General features: G+C 43.5%; 1 protein-coding gene across 8 annotated transcripts in view; it reads left to right on the plus strand.

Annotated features, from left to right (window-relative positions):
* The window catches only part of AKAP11 (A-kinase anchoring protein 11), a 322,839-nt gene that overhangs the window by 179,279 nt on the left and 125,692 nt on the right, over positions 1–17,868 (plus strand). For all 8 annotated transcript variants that reach the window (XM_078657281.1, XM_078657285.1, XM_078657284.1 and 5 more), the window contains one exon: positions 2,914–3,069. In XM_078657281.1, the coding sequence (XP_078513407.1) occupies positions 2,914–3,069 (156 nt within the window). The remainder of the gene's footprint in view (positions 1–2,913; positions 3,070–17,868) is intronic.

Genomic DNA, 17,868 nt, shown 5'->3' on the forward strand with positions numbered 1-17,868 from the left:
CACCCCTGCCCAGCAGTTGTAATGCCCACTTTAGCTGGGGATAGGTCCTGGCATAGAGTGCGGCTTGTCTCTGCCCAGTTGTCTCTAAAGAACGGCCAGTGTTTTGAGTTTGGTGTAGGGCAGTGCGTGGGCTCTCCCTGCGCCCCCCCTCCCCCTTTGCTGTTGTCCTGTGCACACGAGGCTCACCTTTGCCCTCTCCAGTAATGCCTGATTTGTCTGTGGTTGGCGGGCAGTGTTTTTTTTTCCGGGTATAGAGAGTTTAGAGAGACTTTTTGCTCGGTGTGGCACGGGGCGCTTTAGCTGGTCGACTTTGTAAGAGAGGCACTCAGTATCAGATTTCACACTTAGGTTTATCTGCCCTGGTGTCTTATGCTGGTGGAATGTAACTGGCCCTCTGTGGCTATTTTGGGGGCGGGCGACTACGCGCCACCCTCTCCTTAACGCAGCCTCATTCTCATGAATCGTTTGTTGTGGTCGGCAGTTTTCTACAGTTTATTTATTACCCGCAATGTCCGCCTCCCGGGTTAAAATATGTGTGCCCGCTGGGCACTGTGTCTGCGGGTCCCCTGCGCTCCCAAATAAAAATACAATTTCTGAGCACCGCTGAGCCGTGAGTGGTCGCCAACATGCGAGTGTCGCACTTTCGTTTCTGGTCTAGAAGTGTTTGTGTGCTGCGGGCATTTGCATAGCGTCTTTAAGTAATCCTATACCGCCATAGCGCTTTTCAGCGCTTGATCTCACTGTCATTCTAGTTGTGCGTATCAGCGTACGCTCGAGCAGTGCGCCCTACGGCCCATGCTGAGTGTGGATCTGTTTTGTGTACTGTTTGATTATGTTATTGTATGCGCCGGACGTTCATTGTACCTGTCACTGTTTCCGCGGGTGGTTTTCCAGATCCTTGCACGGCACTTGCTGACAAGCAGTAACCTGTCTCTTTAACTCCATTATTTATATGTGTGTGTATGTTTGATGTTTTTCTTTCATTATCCCGTTGGTAGCGTAATTATGCATAGGCTGTGGTGTCGAGTTGGTTAATTTCTTGTGCCAAATCTGTCTCCACCTCACCCCCCCCTTTCCCCAACCCCCACACACGTCAGCAGCCCCAGCGGCGACGTCGGTATTTATTATAGGTGTTTGCTGGTTTTCTCGCCTGTAGCGCCCCCGGTAGCTGCGATTAAGCTTTCAAGAAGTGCTGGGTAGTTTTTGCTGGTCGTCTGTGCGTTGAACGCCTGCTCTGTGTGAGAGATGATACTGCCTGTGAGTGAGTGTGGCGGTGGCGTGTGTGGCTCTGACTGTGATGTTACCGTCTGTGGGTGTTGGGGTGGTGATCGTGATTTGTTGTGCGGCTATCACCCGATCTGGCAGTGTCGATGGGGATCTGTGGGTGCTAGGGTGATTTAATAATTCTCTATTTCAATAGGACTACTCTTGGCGTCACAATATTTTTCTGGGAATTAAGATGGCTTGTGCCCAATCCTGGAATGGCATTAAGCAAAAATTGCAACTTGAGAAGTAGCCCTTCGAAGCTGACATTTTGTACTTTGACGATTCTGATTACAGTGAATCAACCAACACATACATAAAAAATTTGTCATTTACAATGCCAATAGCTCTAACTTTTACAAAGGCTAAACCGTTGCATTGTAAATGCTTGTTAATCTATGCAAAGCATGTCGGCTACAAATTATACAAATGGAAGATTGTTGCTTCCCTTAATTTTCGCTATTTTTAGCTTGTAGTGCTGTAGATTCACATGTCTCCTACCTTCCTGGATGCAAGTTTAAGTATCAGATTAAATACATAATAAATTCTTTCACATTGCACCTGTGGACATATACTATCATGCGTTACTTCTCTCCACTTGATTTCCCTCACTCTTTGGGGGGAACCTCCAATCTGAAATGTGGTCTGTTGTTATGAAATGTGCGTTTATGAGGAGGGATCTATAAGCCACTTTGAAAATTAAATAAAACAACTTGCAGCATCCACCTCCAACATTAGACAGCAGGAGTATGCACAACATGCGAAACTACAGCACTGCAGGCTACAAACAGATTGTTGCAGGGTAGGTAATATTTTCCTTTTACTAGATACACCTAGTCTCTATATCTGACCTCTCATACTCCTTAGAGCTATACGTAGTAATCATCAGTGTAACTCACCCCCCCCCCCACACTGTTTTCAAATTTCTTTCCAACATTCGATAAGGTCATTCTTTCATTCCTTCTCTGTCTTTTTTCCTCAACTACCCATGGTCATAGTATATTCTTCTTTGTTACAAGCGTGTATTGTAAGGACTTAGGTGAGAAAGACTGAAAAGAGGGGGGTACAGCTTACGGGTAATCTTCATTGCCTCAAGTCTTAGTCTTCTCTTCACATTCCTAGTTTATTACCCATCTCAGCCCTGTTGTCTTTGACCAAAGAAGCAGCAATCATACTTGGGTGTTTTGCAGACGTTGCTCCCACCTACAGATCAACTAGGTGGAAGGGCCACAGTAAATGGACTAGGTGTATTTACTAAAAGTAGACTAGGTAATTCTGGCCTGATATACTATGCAAACCTTTTGTTTTATGAACCCTGGCGAGGAAGAGGACTTAGGGTAATGACGAGTATTGGTGAGTAATTGGAACATTACAGGTAAGTAATATTTGTCAGATCTCTGTTACCTGTAGCTCAACCAATTCCTAGCCCCCTTCATCGCCCTTTAAAATACAAGTTTACTTTGGATTCAGCTTCTGTAATTACTTCAGACATCTTCTTTCATGTGAACAGAAACATGCTGATGCTTTTGATCTGCAATTTCCAATAAATAAATAAATATGTAAATAACTAAATGCTGCAAGAACAGACTGGCTTTTCAATTGACAACAAATTGTTCAAACTAACTCACAGTTTACTCTGGTCTTGTTTAGCTCCTTTGGTAAAGAGGTATTCCAGTTGGGTGATTCTGCTCCAAACCAGCAGTTGAGTTTGAGTGTTGGTGATGACAGCACTGGCAGCTGGTCTAATCTTAGTTTTGAAGATGAGCATCCAGATGAAAGCAGTAGTTTTCTTCATCTTAGCGACAGGTGAGTAAGTGTGCTCTCTGCAAACAAAAAAAATATATATATCTTAAATGCTGATTAGGAATTGTCCTGTCCTTTTTGAGACCTTCTCGGCAATTGCTTCATGTTCCAAAGTATTCTGATATGAAAGCGACTAAACAATCAATCTCAGCAAAGCAAATATCACGTTAATGTTTGTTCACCTTAGTTTTGTAGATATTTTATACGGATATGGAGTACCTAAAATGACTTTATAAAAAGGGTTATGTAAACCCAAAACCCATTGATTTTCTGATGAGTGAATTTCATTGTGTATTTCTTTGTAGTTTTAGTAATGCAATTTTCATTTGTTTCTACGTTGATTATGAAACATCTGCTTGATTAAACGACTGTAGCTTAATATAATAAAAGCACATCAGCACACAAATGCTGAAGCACCGTATGTCACAATTAGTGTGCTATTGAACTGTTGAATCAGTATGTTAATAACAATTAAAGATCCATCAAAATATGGTTACATTTTCTCTGAATTCTGCTTCATAGTTATTACTGGTTGGTTTCAGTTATAAGATTGTATTTTGTGGCATGTGTAGAAGGTGTACATCCTCTACATAAAATCCACAAAACTATCTGTACATCTCATGCACTGCATCTTAGGTAAGTTCTAATACTATTTACATCAGAGGTCAAAAGTCAAAGAATCTTATATTGCGCACAAATCACTGTTAGGGCTCATGGCGCTTGTGGAAGATTCCACTACCTGGGGTCATATCTGATTTCATTTAGAACAGCCCTGTCTTCAATTCTCTGCGAAAGCTCTGGTTATCTGAAATGGACGAGAGATGGACCGGTAGCTTATTCCAGAAATAAAGGGCAAAATGTGAGAAAGATCGACCCCCATTTCGGACAGTGCGAACTCGTAGTGGGGTAAGAAGGAGTTTAGAGCTGGACCTCAAGATTCTGACGGGCTAATATCTTTTGAGTTTTTTTCTAAATAGCCAGGACCGATGCCATAGATACTTCTATGTGTCAGGCACAAGATTTTAAAATGCCCTCTTTTCCTAATTGGAAGCCAGTGAAGGCGTTTTAAATTGGGGCATGAAGGCGATCTTGGAGGTAGATCTAAAATCAATCTGGCCACAGTATTCTGCAGGATCTGCAGTTTAGAAAAAAGATCTTTGTTTATGGAGGCCAGTAAAGCATTTCCATAGTCCATGCAGCTTACAATTAGGCCCTGCACCAGTGGCTTCCTGATTTCAATTGGTAGCCACTTGAAGATTTTACGTAGCTTCCGCAAGATGCCATAACAGGTGCCCAGTACACGGTTGACATGGGCTTTCATGGAAAGCTTGTTGTCGATTGTAATACCAAGGTTGCAGACTGTTTGTTTTGGAGACAGGCATGAACCCAATGCCCGAGGCCACCAACTGCCAGACCAATACTCTTCGGCTCTGCCGAACAGATTGATCTCGGTTTTACTGCTATTTAGCTGTAGTTTGTTTTGGCCCATCCTGCTGTCAATGTGGGTCATAAGGCTTTTAAACCGGATCATTGTATCTGTGGGGTTAGGACCAAAGGTAATCAGCAGTAGGGTATCGTCTGCATAGGTCACTGTATCGCAGCATAGGTTACATTTCAATAAGTGTGTGCGTTTGTGTGTATACATATATATATATCTCTGTGTTGTGTGCGTGTGTTTGTGTGTGTGTATATATATATATATATATATATATATATATATGTCTCTGTGTATATATATATATATACATGTTCGAGGCATATGAGCTGCAGATCTCACACTTAGCAATAGATCACCAACTGGTGTTGGGCTCGGATGCTTGCAGGTTGTTGTTGTCTTGGAAGAAGTCTTTGTAGTCACAAGATAGGTGCCTCCTCCCTTGGACGATAGTGCGCATGGGCATCGACTCCATCCTTCGATTGTTTTTTTCCGCTATTGGGTTCGACGTGAAAAACTTCCATTACTCTTCGGATTGACTTCGAACATCTTAACCTTCGACGCAACTTTCATCAGCTCGATTCTGGTCGTCGGCGTGAGCCGTTGGGCCTATCCACGCGTGAAGCCTACGGCTCATGGAAAGGACACCATTCAAGAAATGCCCCCAGTGTGGAGCAAAATTCCCACACAGTGACCATCACAAGGTCTGCAACCTGTGCCTATCACCTGAACACGACGAGTCCAGCTGTCCAGCCTGCGCATCCTTTCGATTGAAGAAGACCTTCGAGATCAAAGGTCTCATCGACACATCATGCAGAGGTCCGCTCCGGAACCAGTGGACATCTTCGACGAAGGCCCATATGTCCCAGAAGAAGATTCTGAAGATCTCCAAATCATATCCGAGGCAGAAGACTCGGACGACCCCATCACTCCTGGTCAATGAGTGAGTACTACTGCCCCTACCCAAACCCCACCACCAAAATCGAAGGCAATGGTCAAGACTCCGCCTGCTGGGCCCAGTCGCGACCAAAAACACACTTCAGAAGCCCCTCCTTCTAGTCCGGCTCCGAGGAAAAAAGAAAGGCTTTCCGGTAGCTTGGGACCGAGCGAACCGCACGTACCAATCCCACCTGCACCTTCGGCACCAAAACCAAAAGAAGGCTCCGAAATCGGTTCAGACGCCTTCCACCTCTAAGGACAAATCGTGCCCCAAAAACTCCAGGTCCATGGATAAACCGGCTTTGAATGTTTCCAAGCCTAAAGATCTCGCTTCGGCTCCGAAACCAAATGTCTCGGAACCAAAAGCTAAGACGAAGAACTCTGTCAAAGGCCAAAGACAAAAGTCAACACCCACCCCGTTCGGAACCGAAAAAATCAGCGTCAAAAGCATTTCCTGAGGAAGAGGAGCTTTTTCATTCGAATCATGTTGATCCTAAACAGAAAGATTTATATTGATCCAGAAACAGGACATGTCACCACTGTGCCATATGGGAAGAGGAAGTTAGACAAGGCATCTGTTCCTCCAGTGCCTGTAAAGAAGGACTCTGCCACATCGCCTATGCATCATTCTTCTCCTATACTCCTCCTAACCCACTTCCTCTCCCTAAATCTATTACACCTCCAATTGAAACTTCTCCACCTCATACTTCTCCACCTCATACACCTCCAGATGATGATGGTGACATGGGGTTAGGGGGTGACCCAGATGACCCTTTTATGTATCCTACTGACCCACCTGATTGGGAGTACCCTATCCCATCAGACATACCAGACGTCCCAAGTCCACACTCATACCCCTCAAAACCATCTCCCCCAGACAACAATATTGGTTTTGGACAGTTGATTAATAGGACTGCCATCTATCATGGTGTCACAATGCACTCAGATGAGGCAGAAGAGGACTTTCGGTTAGATACATTTGAACAGTCCCAAAAGACAGTGCAAATATTGCCAATAATTAAGGGAGTCATTAAACATGCCCCCGAAGTGTTTAAAGGTCCCGTATGTGCCAGGATTCTTAACCCTAGAATAGAAAAAAAGTATGGACCTGCCCCTGCAGATCCTGCTTACATTAAGGGACAGTTGCCCTTGGATTCTCTAGTAGTTTCCAACGCTAGGAAGCGCGATAACTCCCAAACCTCAGGGGAAGCACCACCCCCTGATAAAGAATCCAAATTGCTAGACGCTTGTAGCACAAGAATAGCTGCGCAGGCAGCCAATCATTGGCGCATAGCTCACACACAGGCACTGCTTGCAAGATATGATAGGGCTCACTGTGACCCGTTAGAAACCCTACTACAACATTTGCCTGACCAATATAAAACACAAGCAAATGATCTCATCCAAGAGGGTAACCTAATTTCAGATGCGTCAATAACATGTGCACTTGATGCAGCAGACACTGCCTCTAGATCCATAAATACCAGTGTGCCCCTTAGGCGGCATGCCTGGCTCCACATCCCAGGCTTTAAGCAGGAAGTCCAGACTACTATCCTCAACAAGCCGTTCAACCAGCAACAACTTTTTGGCCCGGCTGTGGACACTGCACTAGAACAAATGAAGAAAGACACTGAGACAGCAAAGTCCATGGGCGCTTTACAGTCTTCACAAACACGGGGCTCCTTTCGTCGCTCCTTCTATAGAGGAGCCTCCAAACAGATGGGAGCAGACAACTCATCTTCCTTTAAAGCCACTACACAAACATCCCCCAATGGAGGATATTTTAGAGGCGGATACAGAGGAAACCGCAATAAAGGAAGAGGTTGAGGTAATAACACCAATCGTACCTCCCTCACCACAAAACAGTGACTTCCTTCCGCTCCCCCCACAACATCCCACTCCAGTCAGGGGGAGATTATCACAGTTCCTACCTGTCTGGAACTCCATCACAACAGACAGGTGGGTGAGACAAATTATCCAGTATTGTTACTGCCTAGAACTTACAGCTACCCCTCCATATATACCACCCAGGCAGCGTCCCATGTCCACAGAACATCTTACACTATTAAAACTAGAGGTTCTCTCATTGCTTCAAAAGAACGGAATAGAGATTGTTCCCTTACAACATCAAGGAACAGGGGTTTACTCGCTGTACTTCCTAATACCCAAAAAAAGACGGTACTCTAAGACCAATACTCGATATCAGGCCCCTCAACCTATATATACACTCAGATCATTTTCACATGATCACTCTACAACAAGCGCTCCTGCTGCTGCAACAAGGCGACTTCCTTGCCACACTAGATCTCAAGGACGCCTACTTCCACATTCCCATACATCCTTCTCACAGAAGGTATCTAAGGTTTGTAGTGGACGGACAACACTCAATTCAAAGTCCTTCCATTCGGAGTCACAACTGCACCCAGAGTGTTCACAAAGTGCCTTTCAGTAGTAGCAGCACATCTCAGAAGACTACAGATCCATGTCTTCCCATATCTAGACAACTGGCTAATAAAAGCCAAGTCATTCAATCAGTGTGTTCAACACACTCATCAAACCATTCATGCATTACACAACTTTGGATTCACGATCAACTACACCAAGTCGCATCTCCAGCCCACTCATATGCACCAATATCTGGGGGCCACAGTAAACACCTCCACAGCTCTGGCAAATCCCAGTCCAGCAAGGATAGCCAGCATACAAGCCTTAGTCACAAAATTTCAAGACCAACACTCTGTCCCAGCCAGAGTGTTCATGCAACTCATAGGCATGAAGGCATATTGCATTTCTATTGTACCATATGCAAGACGTCAAATGCGTCCATTAGAGGAGTGTCTAGCACATCAGCGGAATCAGGCTCAAGGACAACTTACAGATCTAGTATTGGAAGACAGTCGCACACATCACTCTTTGGAGTGGTGGAACACAAAAAACATGTCCAAAGGGCGGCCGTTCCTCGAACCAGTTCCACAGATAGTACTTACAACAGACGCATCATTCACAGGATGGGGACCCATCTCCTCGGACATGCAACTCAGGGCAGATGGACCACTCAACAAAAGGTGCTCCACATCAATCACCTAGAGCTACTAGCACTAAAATCTTTCTAAGTACATGTACATAACAAAGCTGTCTTGATCTGGACGGACAACATAACAGCCATGTACTATATACAAAAACAAGGAGGCACACATTCTCTGCAACTGTCCCAGCTTGCACAGAACATTTGGAGATGGGCCATCCCACAAAATATATATCTCCTGGACGAACCAGACATAGATCTGTTCACCACACACGACAACGAAAAATTCCCAACCTTCGCCGCCAGTTCTCCACACCCGTTGTCCAAGGGCAATGCGATATGGATGAACTAGTCAGGCAGATTTGCATATGCTTTTCCGCCACTCCCCCTGATTCCACTAGTGGTACGCAAGCTCCGACAACAGTCTCTCAAACTAATCTTAGCTCCCACATGGGCACGCCAACCATGGTTCACAACGCTGCTAGAACTCTCACTAGTTCTGCATCAAAAGCGGTGTCTGTCCGCATCCCTGCTAACGCAGAACCATGGAGAGATCAGACATCCAGATCCAAGTCAGCTGAATCTGGCGTTCTGGCTCCTGGAGTTTCGTTACCTTAACCTACCACCAGACTGTATGAACATAATTAAAGCAGCCAGGCGACCTACTACTAGAGCTTGCTATGCTGTAAAATGGAAAAGATTTGCCATTTACTGCACCAATATTCATATTGATCCACTGGATGCTTCCATCCAGAATATCATTTGCTATCTAGTGCATTTACAAAGATGTAATCTAGTATATTCATCTATATGTTTACATCTAGCAGCACTCGCTGCTTACTTACAAAACAGGCAACACTTGTCCCTATATAGAGTCCTTTCAATTAAAGCCTTTTTGGAAGAACTAAAAAGAATCATTCCTCCTAGTTTACCAACTCCACAGTGTGGAACCTAAATATTGTTCTTACCAGGCTCATGGGACCCCCATTTGAACCTTTACACAAATGCGAACTACAGTTCCTCACATGGAAAACAGTTTTCCTAGTTGCCATTACCTCTCTTAGAAGAGTAAGTGAGATTCAAATTTTCACTATACAGGAAACATTCTTACAATTACATCGTAACAAAGTGGTCCTCAGAAAACCCCCAAAATTTCTTCCTAAAGTCATCACTCCATTTCATCTTAATCAATCAGTGGAGTTGCCTGTGTTTTTTCAAAAACCAGACTCTGTAGCAGAAAAAGCTCTACACACCCTAGATGTTAAAAGAGCCCTTCTTTATTACATTGACAGAACCAAATCCTTTCGCAAAACTATTGTTTGTAGCTTTCTCCCCACCGCATAAAGGGAATCCCATCTCTAAAGCTGGGATTGCAAGGTGGATCGTTAAATGTATCCAAATATGCTACCAAAAAGCAAAACGCACATTAACAATTCCTCCTAGAGGGCACTCCACACACAAGCTAGGAGCCTCTATGGTTTTCTTAGGGAACATTCCCCTAGAAGACATCTGTAGAGCAGCAACATGGTCTACAACACACACCTTCACTAAACACTATTGTGTTGACATGCAAGCCAAGCAGCAAGCTGCCGTAGGCCAAGCTGTTCTTAAGACGCTCTTTCAAACTACTGCAACCGATACAGGTGACCACCGCTAGGGGAGATACTGCTGTATAGTCTATGCTAAGTGTGAAATCTGCAGCTTATATGCCTCGAACGGAAAATGCTACTTACCAGTATGCATCTGTTCTTGGCATGTAGAGCTGCAGATTCTCACACGCCCACCCACCTCCCCGGTACCTGTATCTGTTCCAGTTCTATCTTAATTAGATATACACACATGTACATCTTTTTTCTTTCTACTAACTCCATCATTCCCCATCATGGCGAAAAACAATCTAAGGATGGAGTTGATGCCCATGCGCACTATCGTCCAAGGGAGGAACCACCTATCTTGTGACTACAAATACTTCTTCCAAGACAAAAACAACTTGCAAGCATCCAAGCCCAACACCAGATGGCTGTCTAATACTAAGTGTGAGAATCTGCAGCTCTACATGCCAAGAACAGATGCATACTGGTAAGTAGCATTTTCCTTCCATCAGCTTCTCTCCCTTCCGAAAAGTCCGCCAGCACTCCAGTAGGTTTCTTGAGATGTTGTTTGTTACTCCACACAGTGACGTGTTTCAGCAAAAACTGCTTTTGTCAAAGTAAGGTGCTTGAAGCAATTCTGCAAGCAAAGTGCCAATTGTAAGGAAAACAAGACATGTTCATCCCAAAACTGAGTTTGTCTTCTAAATGCATGTAACTCTTGTGACATTTCACAAAATCAACCCAAACTTAACACATGGTGGTTATTACACAGCAATACATTACTTATGAATCATAGACAAAAATGTAAAGAAGCCCCGTATTCATTTTGAACCAACCATCGCCTTATCATTTTAACAGACCTAGTCACAGATAAGTGTCGTCATTGAGAGACTACTCCCTTTTTTTCATTTAAGAAAATTGATTATAGTCTGCGTAGAGTATGTAATTGTAACTATTGGTAACCATATATATAATTTCATTCTCATTAGGGATACTTCACTTATTGAATTACATACATACGAGAATTGGTTCAGAATTAATATGGAGATTCTCTACATTTGTGTATAAGATTGATTTGAGACGAACATTCAGTCTTTGGCACTTTGCTTCTATAATTGTTTTGAGGTAAAATGGGCATCTCTGTTTGGCACAGCAGCAGGGGTGCACAGCAGCTCCAGAAAGATACTGACAAAATGGAATGTAAATTGAGCAGGCACAAACAGAAAGCATAAACCCTCTTTGAGGAAACGGAGGGCTCTATGTACATAACAAGTAATAAGGAAAGCAATGATGGGTACACAGCCTCCAAATTAAATGGAAGAAGTATGAGAAACTGGCAAAAACTAATTTGTAAGTGATGGTAATTAAGATCTCTCAAGAAATACTTTGAGTTCAACAGGGTCCCCCATGGACTGCGTATCTTTGTGGTACCTACTTATTAAAACCTGGATCCAGGATTATTGGAGGAGTGTTTGCCCCTAATGAGGAGAACGTCTGTGAGGATGATAGAACAGCTTATCAAATATGGCAATCTAAATGGGACACAAATTTAACTTTAAAAAAAACCTAAAACGAGATTGTAGGTCTTTTAGAGACTGAACAGTTTGGTATTCCCAAGAAAGACCTAGTTGGTTTCCTGGATGAATATGAACAGGACATAAAATTAAGGGAAAAGAGGAAATTTGTAAGGGACAAATGACTACCTCCAAGTTCATGTACTAATATTTTGAAAGACATGATGGTCTGAGAAATGCAACCAACACTATCGGCATCAGCACAGCAGCAACAAGAACAACTGCTGATAGAAACAAGCTTGGATGTAAGATCGGATTCAGAAATGTAGGAAGGTGGCAGAGGATAAGTAACACAAACACAGAGCACTACTTTTTTAGTCAAACTTCATCAGCTTCACCAGTGCATGTACCCCGAGATTGCAGGTCTTTTAGAGACTGAACAGTTTGGTATTCCCAAGAAAGACCTAGTTGGTTTCCTGGATGAATATGAACAGGACATAAAATTAAGGGAAAAGAGGAAATTTGTAAGGGACAAATGACTACCTCCAAGTTCATGTACTAATATTTTGAAAGACATGATGGTCTGAGAAATGCAACACTATCGGCATCAGCACAGCAGCAACAAGAACAACTGCTGATAGAAACAAGCTTGGATGTAAGATCGGATTCAGAAATGTAGGAAGGTGGCAGAGGATAAGTAACACAAACATAGAGCACTACTTTTTTAGTCAAACTTAATCAGCTTCACCAGTGCATGTACCCCCAGATGGGCAAAAAAGGCCAAAACAGAGAAAGAATTGCAGGAAATGGAAGCAAATGATAGGGGACAGGTGCAACAATGCTAAACATCACGTAGGAACAGAAGGATGGAAACAAGAGCAAGCAAGAAGTTGCCATTGTGAGTGAGAACAAAAAGACTGTTCCTAATTTTAATTCCAATTTCTTGACTGAGCTAGACAGATTATTGTTGGAATTTAGCCTGTTCAGTGGGCAGTTTTGATTTTTTTTTTCTTTTTTTTTACAACCAGGCTAGATTTCTTCCTAATCATTAGAAAAATGAAAATACTTTAGAAGTTTAGACTCACGCGTAACAATACACCACATAATGTGATTGGTACATTTAACAATGATCTGTGTATCATTGATGTGGAAGGTTTTATATCCTAAATATTTTTGAAAGTACTGATTTTGAAGCTTTCAGTGAACAGGAGACCTTAGTAAAAATGGGCGTATAAGTAGATGCCAGCGATAGCAAGTAGTCCGGTACATCTTTGTCCAGTGGAGCACTCCTCATGTGGACTTGTTCACCTCCTCAGAGAATACTCAGTGGAAGCAGTTCTGTATCCTCCATAATCTGTTGAGTGGAGCTTTGGGGAATGCTTTTCAGTTGAGGTGGAACTTTGTCTCATTACGCGTCACCTGCCCCCATACTCTTGATTCCTTGAGTTCTAAGGAAGATGCGCCAAGACCGCTCCAGAGTTATTCTCATCGCCCCAAATTGAACGAGGCGGGTGTGGTATACAGACCTTCTCTAACTTTCCAATTATCCCTTGCTCCTCCTGCCATTCAAGCCGGAATCTCCGCTCCCAATCGGAGAGGATGGTTTTTGTTGGTCTTGGCCCTCCTGCAGGGTCACCCCCAAACATTTTTGCCTTCTCTCGTCCTATCTTGCTGAATTTGTTTTTGTTTCTTTTAGGACTTTGCACATGGTCAAATTTGCTTTCACCTAATTGGCTTATTTAATTTGCTTTTTAGTCCTTAGAAAAGTGATACTACAGGTTCCCAGGGCCTGTAAATTAAATTCAACTAGTGGGCGTGCAGCACTTATTGTGCAAACCCACTTAAGTAGATCTTTAATACATATTCAGGCCTGCCAGTGCAGCTTGTGTGTGCAGTGGTAAACTGCCATTTACTTCAACCTGGTAAAATAAACCTTTTGCCAGGCCTAAACCTTCCTTTTTAATTCATATATGTCACCCCTAGGGTAGGCCCTAAACACCCCAGAGGGCACGGTGCATTGTATTGAAGAAGGTGGACATGTACTTTTAACCCCTTCGACGCTCATGACGAGCTCAGCTCGTCATGAGGTACACCTCTCGTACGCTATGAACTGCGGGTTTTTAAAAACTTCAGCGCACAGCGGGAAAATGCGCCGTGCTGATAGGGTTAAGGTAGTGAAAACACTTAAAGTAGCTTTTCACTATTGCAAGGCCTACCTCGCCCATAGGATACCATTGTGTCACCTCATTACATTTAATAAGTGATAACTTTTGTTTAGGAGCAGGAAGGAATGTCATGCTTTGTGTCTGAGGAATTATAATTTAAAACCCTTTTTAATGGTACAGTCAGATTTTGTCAGAATTCTGAAAATGTCTCATGACTAGGTATAGTTGGCCTCTGTTTATCCCTCCCAGGCAGTAGCACCATACAGGGCCTGGGTGTTGGCAGGATGGGCCAGCCTGACTTGATGAGAAGGGCGGAGATGTCTCCTGTCACACTTGCACTTTAAAGATACTGACTCAAATCTCACACACAGACCTTCACACCAGCCTATTGTGACTGTAGACAGAAAGGGACCAGGGCAGAGAGCCAGACCATTCAAGTCACTTCTGTGAGAGTAAACTCCAGGAGCTTCTCCCACTTCAAAACTGTCATCCGGTATAAAAATGGGATCTTCACATCCACTCTGCAGATCACTTCTGGACTTCTGCAAGACTCGGAAGAAGGACTGCTCTGCTGCCTTGCTGCTGAAAGAACTGCCCTAATGCAAGGACTGCTCTGTAGCCGGGCTTCTGAGGAAGAAAGACTGGGACTGCTCCTTGAACCCAGAACCACCAGAGTGACCCCAACGGCTAGCTGACTGGCCTCCTGTTCTGAGCCACAGGACATAGCAAGTTCCAGAGTCCTGTCCTGCATCTGCCCAGCTGCCCAGACTTTAACTGGACCTACAGGTGCCTTTCTGCTGGAGTGAGTCCTGGACCCCAAGAGGTGCCTTTAGGTCCAGACCCTTCGCTGGCATTGAAGTGTACTCCTCCTGGCCCAGCTGTGGGTAGCCTCAGAACCAACGCAGCATGCCACAACTCGAGGCAGTGAGACACAGGACACTATATCACAGCACTTTGCAATTCCTCATCGGTCTAACTTGATCCATGTATCCGGCCAGCTCTCCATCACGGTTAGCCTGACCTTGTGACTTTGTCCTGGCCCATCGTGAACAGAAGACCACATTTGGCACTATGTGCTTTTAGGCGTTATCTGTACCTTAAAAGATCGAAATTGCATGTCTCCAGTTCTACGAATTTAATTTTTGTCATGTTGATGTCAAATGATTTATAAAATGTTATCTAATTTCTGTAAATTGGTGTTGGTTTTTCTTGTGTTTTCACTTTTTTACTGTTTAAGTGCTGAATAAATACTTGCCTCTAAGTTAAGTCTGACCTCTTTTGTGTCAAGCTACCAGAGGGTTATGCACAGGATAATTTAGTGACTTTTTGTTGTTCACCCTGACAAGGATTGTAGTTGTTGCTTGAGTAATTCCCCCCCCCCCGGCTGCCGCCCCTCCACCAACAACCCCGTTTCTCACAGTCGTGCACCCCAGTCTCTTCAGCCACCACCTACAGCTCCTTCACCAACACGCCTGCCTCCCTGTTTGATTAGCATTTTATGATACTGCACTACTCAGACGAAGTTGGTCGCTCCCCTTGCCTCAAAGACTTCGAAAGAATGGACGAGAACGGACGTTATGTTATGTTATAATAATTTGTTGGGTGCAAACAAATATTTGAAGGTGTCTAGGCGCTAGCACAGTGGGAGCAAGACAACAAGTACAGTGAAATTATTTAGGGACAAGACAGGTTTTTGGGTTCTTCCTGAACAGAAGCAGATTCGGAATTGGCCTGATAGAAAGGGGGAAGTGCGTTCCATTCCTTCGCAGTAATCTACAAAACTTCCTCTGTCCCAATTTGTTTCTTTGAACCTATTGACAGTTAATTGTCGGGTGCACGTGGACCTTAAGCATCTTCCTGGAATATACCCCTGAAATGCATGTTTAGGGAACTTGGGGACAGCTCCTTTGTGGGCAAGGCAGAGAGCTGTAAATTTGATGCACTTCCTGACATGCAGCCAGTGGAGATGTTTAATAGTTTGGGACCAATTGATGTTTGGGGATTCCAGTAAGCAACATTGCCGCTGCATTTTGCAGAACCTGAAGCTTGTTGGGGTGCTGCTGCTGCATGTTAAGATAGCAAGCATTACAGTAGACAATTTTGGCAAGAATGAGAGTCGTGATCACCGTTTTTTGGGAGTTATTTGGAATAAAACGAAAGACCTTTCTAAGCAGCCTCAAAACATGAAACATTGAGGATTTGACTACATTGATGATTTGACTGCATTGACTTGCAATTCAAAAGATAGCTTGTTATCCATGATCACTCCAAGATTTATGGCCTTGCACATCGGTGTTGGAAGGGGACCCAATTCGTTTGGCCAACAGGACGAAGTCCATAAGGAAGGGAAGGTTCCAAACATGATGACTTCGTTTTTTTCTGAATTTAGTTTTAAACAGTTCAAGGTCATTCAATTTCCTACAGCAGTCCTGAAAGATGGAACCTGCTTGACAATTTGAAGCAGACAGTGTCTCCACGATTTGGGTCTCATTTGCATAAGATGTGAGATCCAACCCGAATAATCTAATCAGTGAGGCCAGGGCTTTAACATAAAAGTTAAATTACGTAGAGCTAAATGTTGAACCCTGAAACCCTGCATGGTGGTGAAAAGGGCTTGGACACAAATGGGTCCAGGCTACCACTTGAGATCTCTCCGACGAGAAGGACCCTAGGAATTTAAGTGCCAGCCCCTCGATCATGACAGTCCGGAGATGATCGACCAAGACCTTATCAAAGGCTGTCGATAAATTGAGGAGTATTAGCTCCGCGTTGCTGCCTCAGTCAACCTGATCTAATCTGTGGCTTTGATTAAGGCAGTTTTGGTACTACGACCACTTCTAATATCCAAACTGGGTGGTGTCAAGTAGCTGGTGGTCAGACAGGGAGGGAGTTATCTGAAGATTAAATGCTCTTTTCTGTTACCTTGGTGAAGCATTCCTGTAACATAAAGGCTGGACACAGGAAGGCTTTTTCTTCGTAAGTTTATTCCATAAAGGATCCCATCCATCAACAGGCAGGCATCATCACCAACTGCTCAAGTTTACATCTGAATCTTGGTATAGAACCAAGTGAAATGGATACATGACATAAGTAAGATTCTGTTGGTGACCTATTACAATTCTACTACTAATACAAGGCAAGTAAGAAAGAAGACAGTATACCACACTTGGTTTGAAAAGGCTAGCGAGAGGTCGGCCAATAGTTATTTTGATCATTGGGATTAAAATTAGACTTTTTCAGCAAGGGCAGTATGGAAGCGTGGGGAATCCTTCTAGTTCCAGCATGGAGTTGAACATTTTAATTAGGCACGCCGACACTGTTTCTGCAGCTTGAATTGTAATCGACGGAGACCCCGAGTTGGTAGATCTGATGAGGGAAGTAACCTGTAGTAAGAGTAGTGATGAGAACTTTGAGAGCTTATGGAAGTCCTCTGCCAAGGATGATTGAATTTAAGTTACTGTACCTGGAGAATGATGTTGACTGAACTTGTTATAAATCTGAACCACTTTGTCCAGGAAGAAACTATCCAGGGTTTCACAGAAGGTTTGGCTATTATTTCTGCTAATATTCCTGGGAGGCAAGATCAGGTTGGATACCACCCTGAAGAGCTCTTTAGACAAGTTCTCAGCAGCCTCAATTTTTTTCATTAAATAATATTTTGTCTTTAAGCAAAAGCGTTTTATAGGTACCCAAGCAGATTTTATATTTTCTCTTTCTGCAAGGTCATAGTCTCTCCTGTCTTCTACATTCCTGTTTCTGTAGCCTAAGGTTCTCAGTGAACCAGAGAGCAGAAGGTAGGTTCTTACTAGAATTATACGTTTTCAGAGGTATAGTGACTGCTATGGCCGACTGAATCAATTTAGTGCAGTTGGATGAGGAGTGGTCTAGATTTTTAGAGGGAGGAGGCATAGTATCTAATAGGATTTTGTTCAGGGTCTCACCTTAAACTTTATTCCAGGCATGGGTGTTAATCTTTTGGTTAAAGATTTTTCCTGAACTGGATTTCTGTTTGACCTTTATGTCAAACAGAACTGCGTGGTGGTCGGACCACGTTAAAGGAATCTGGTCTTTCATAACCACAAAGAGTTATTTTAGAGCACTCCATCTAATGTATGGCCAGCTATGTGAGTGG

The sequence above is a fragment of the Lissotriton helveticus genome, chromosome 8 (assembly GCF_964261635.1).
Source record: "Lissotriton helveticus chromosome 8, aLisHel1.1, whole genome shotgun sequence".
Lineage (NCBI taxonomy): Eukaryota > Metazoa > Chordata > Amphibia > Caudata > Salamandridae > Lissotriton > Lissotriton helveticus.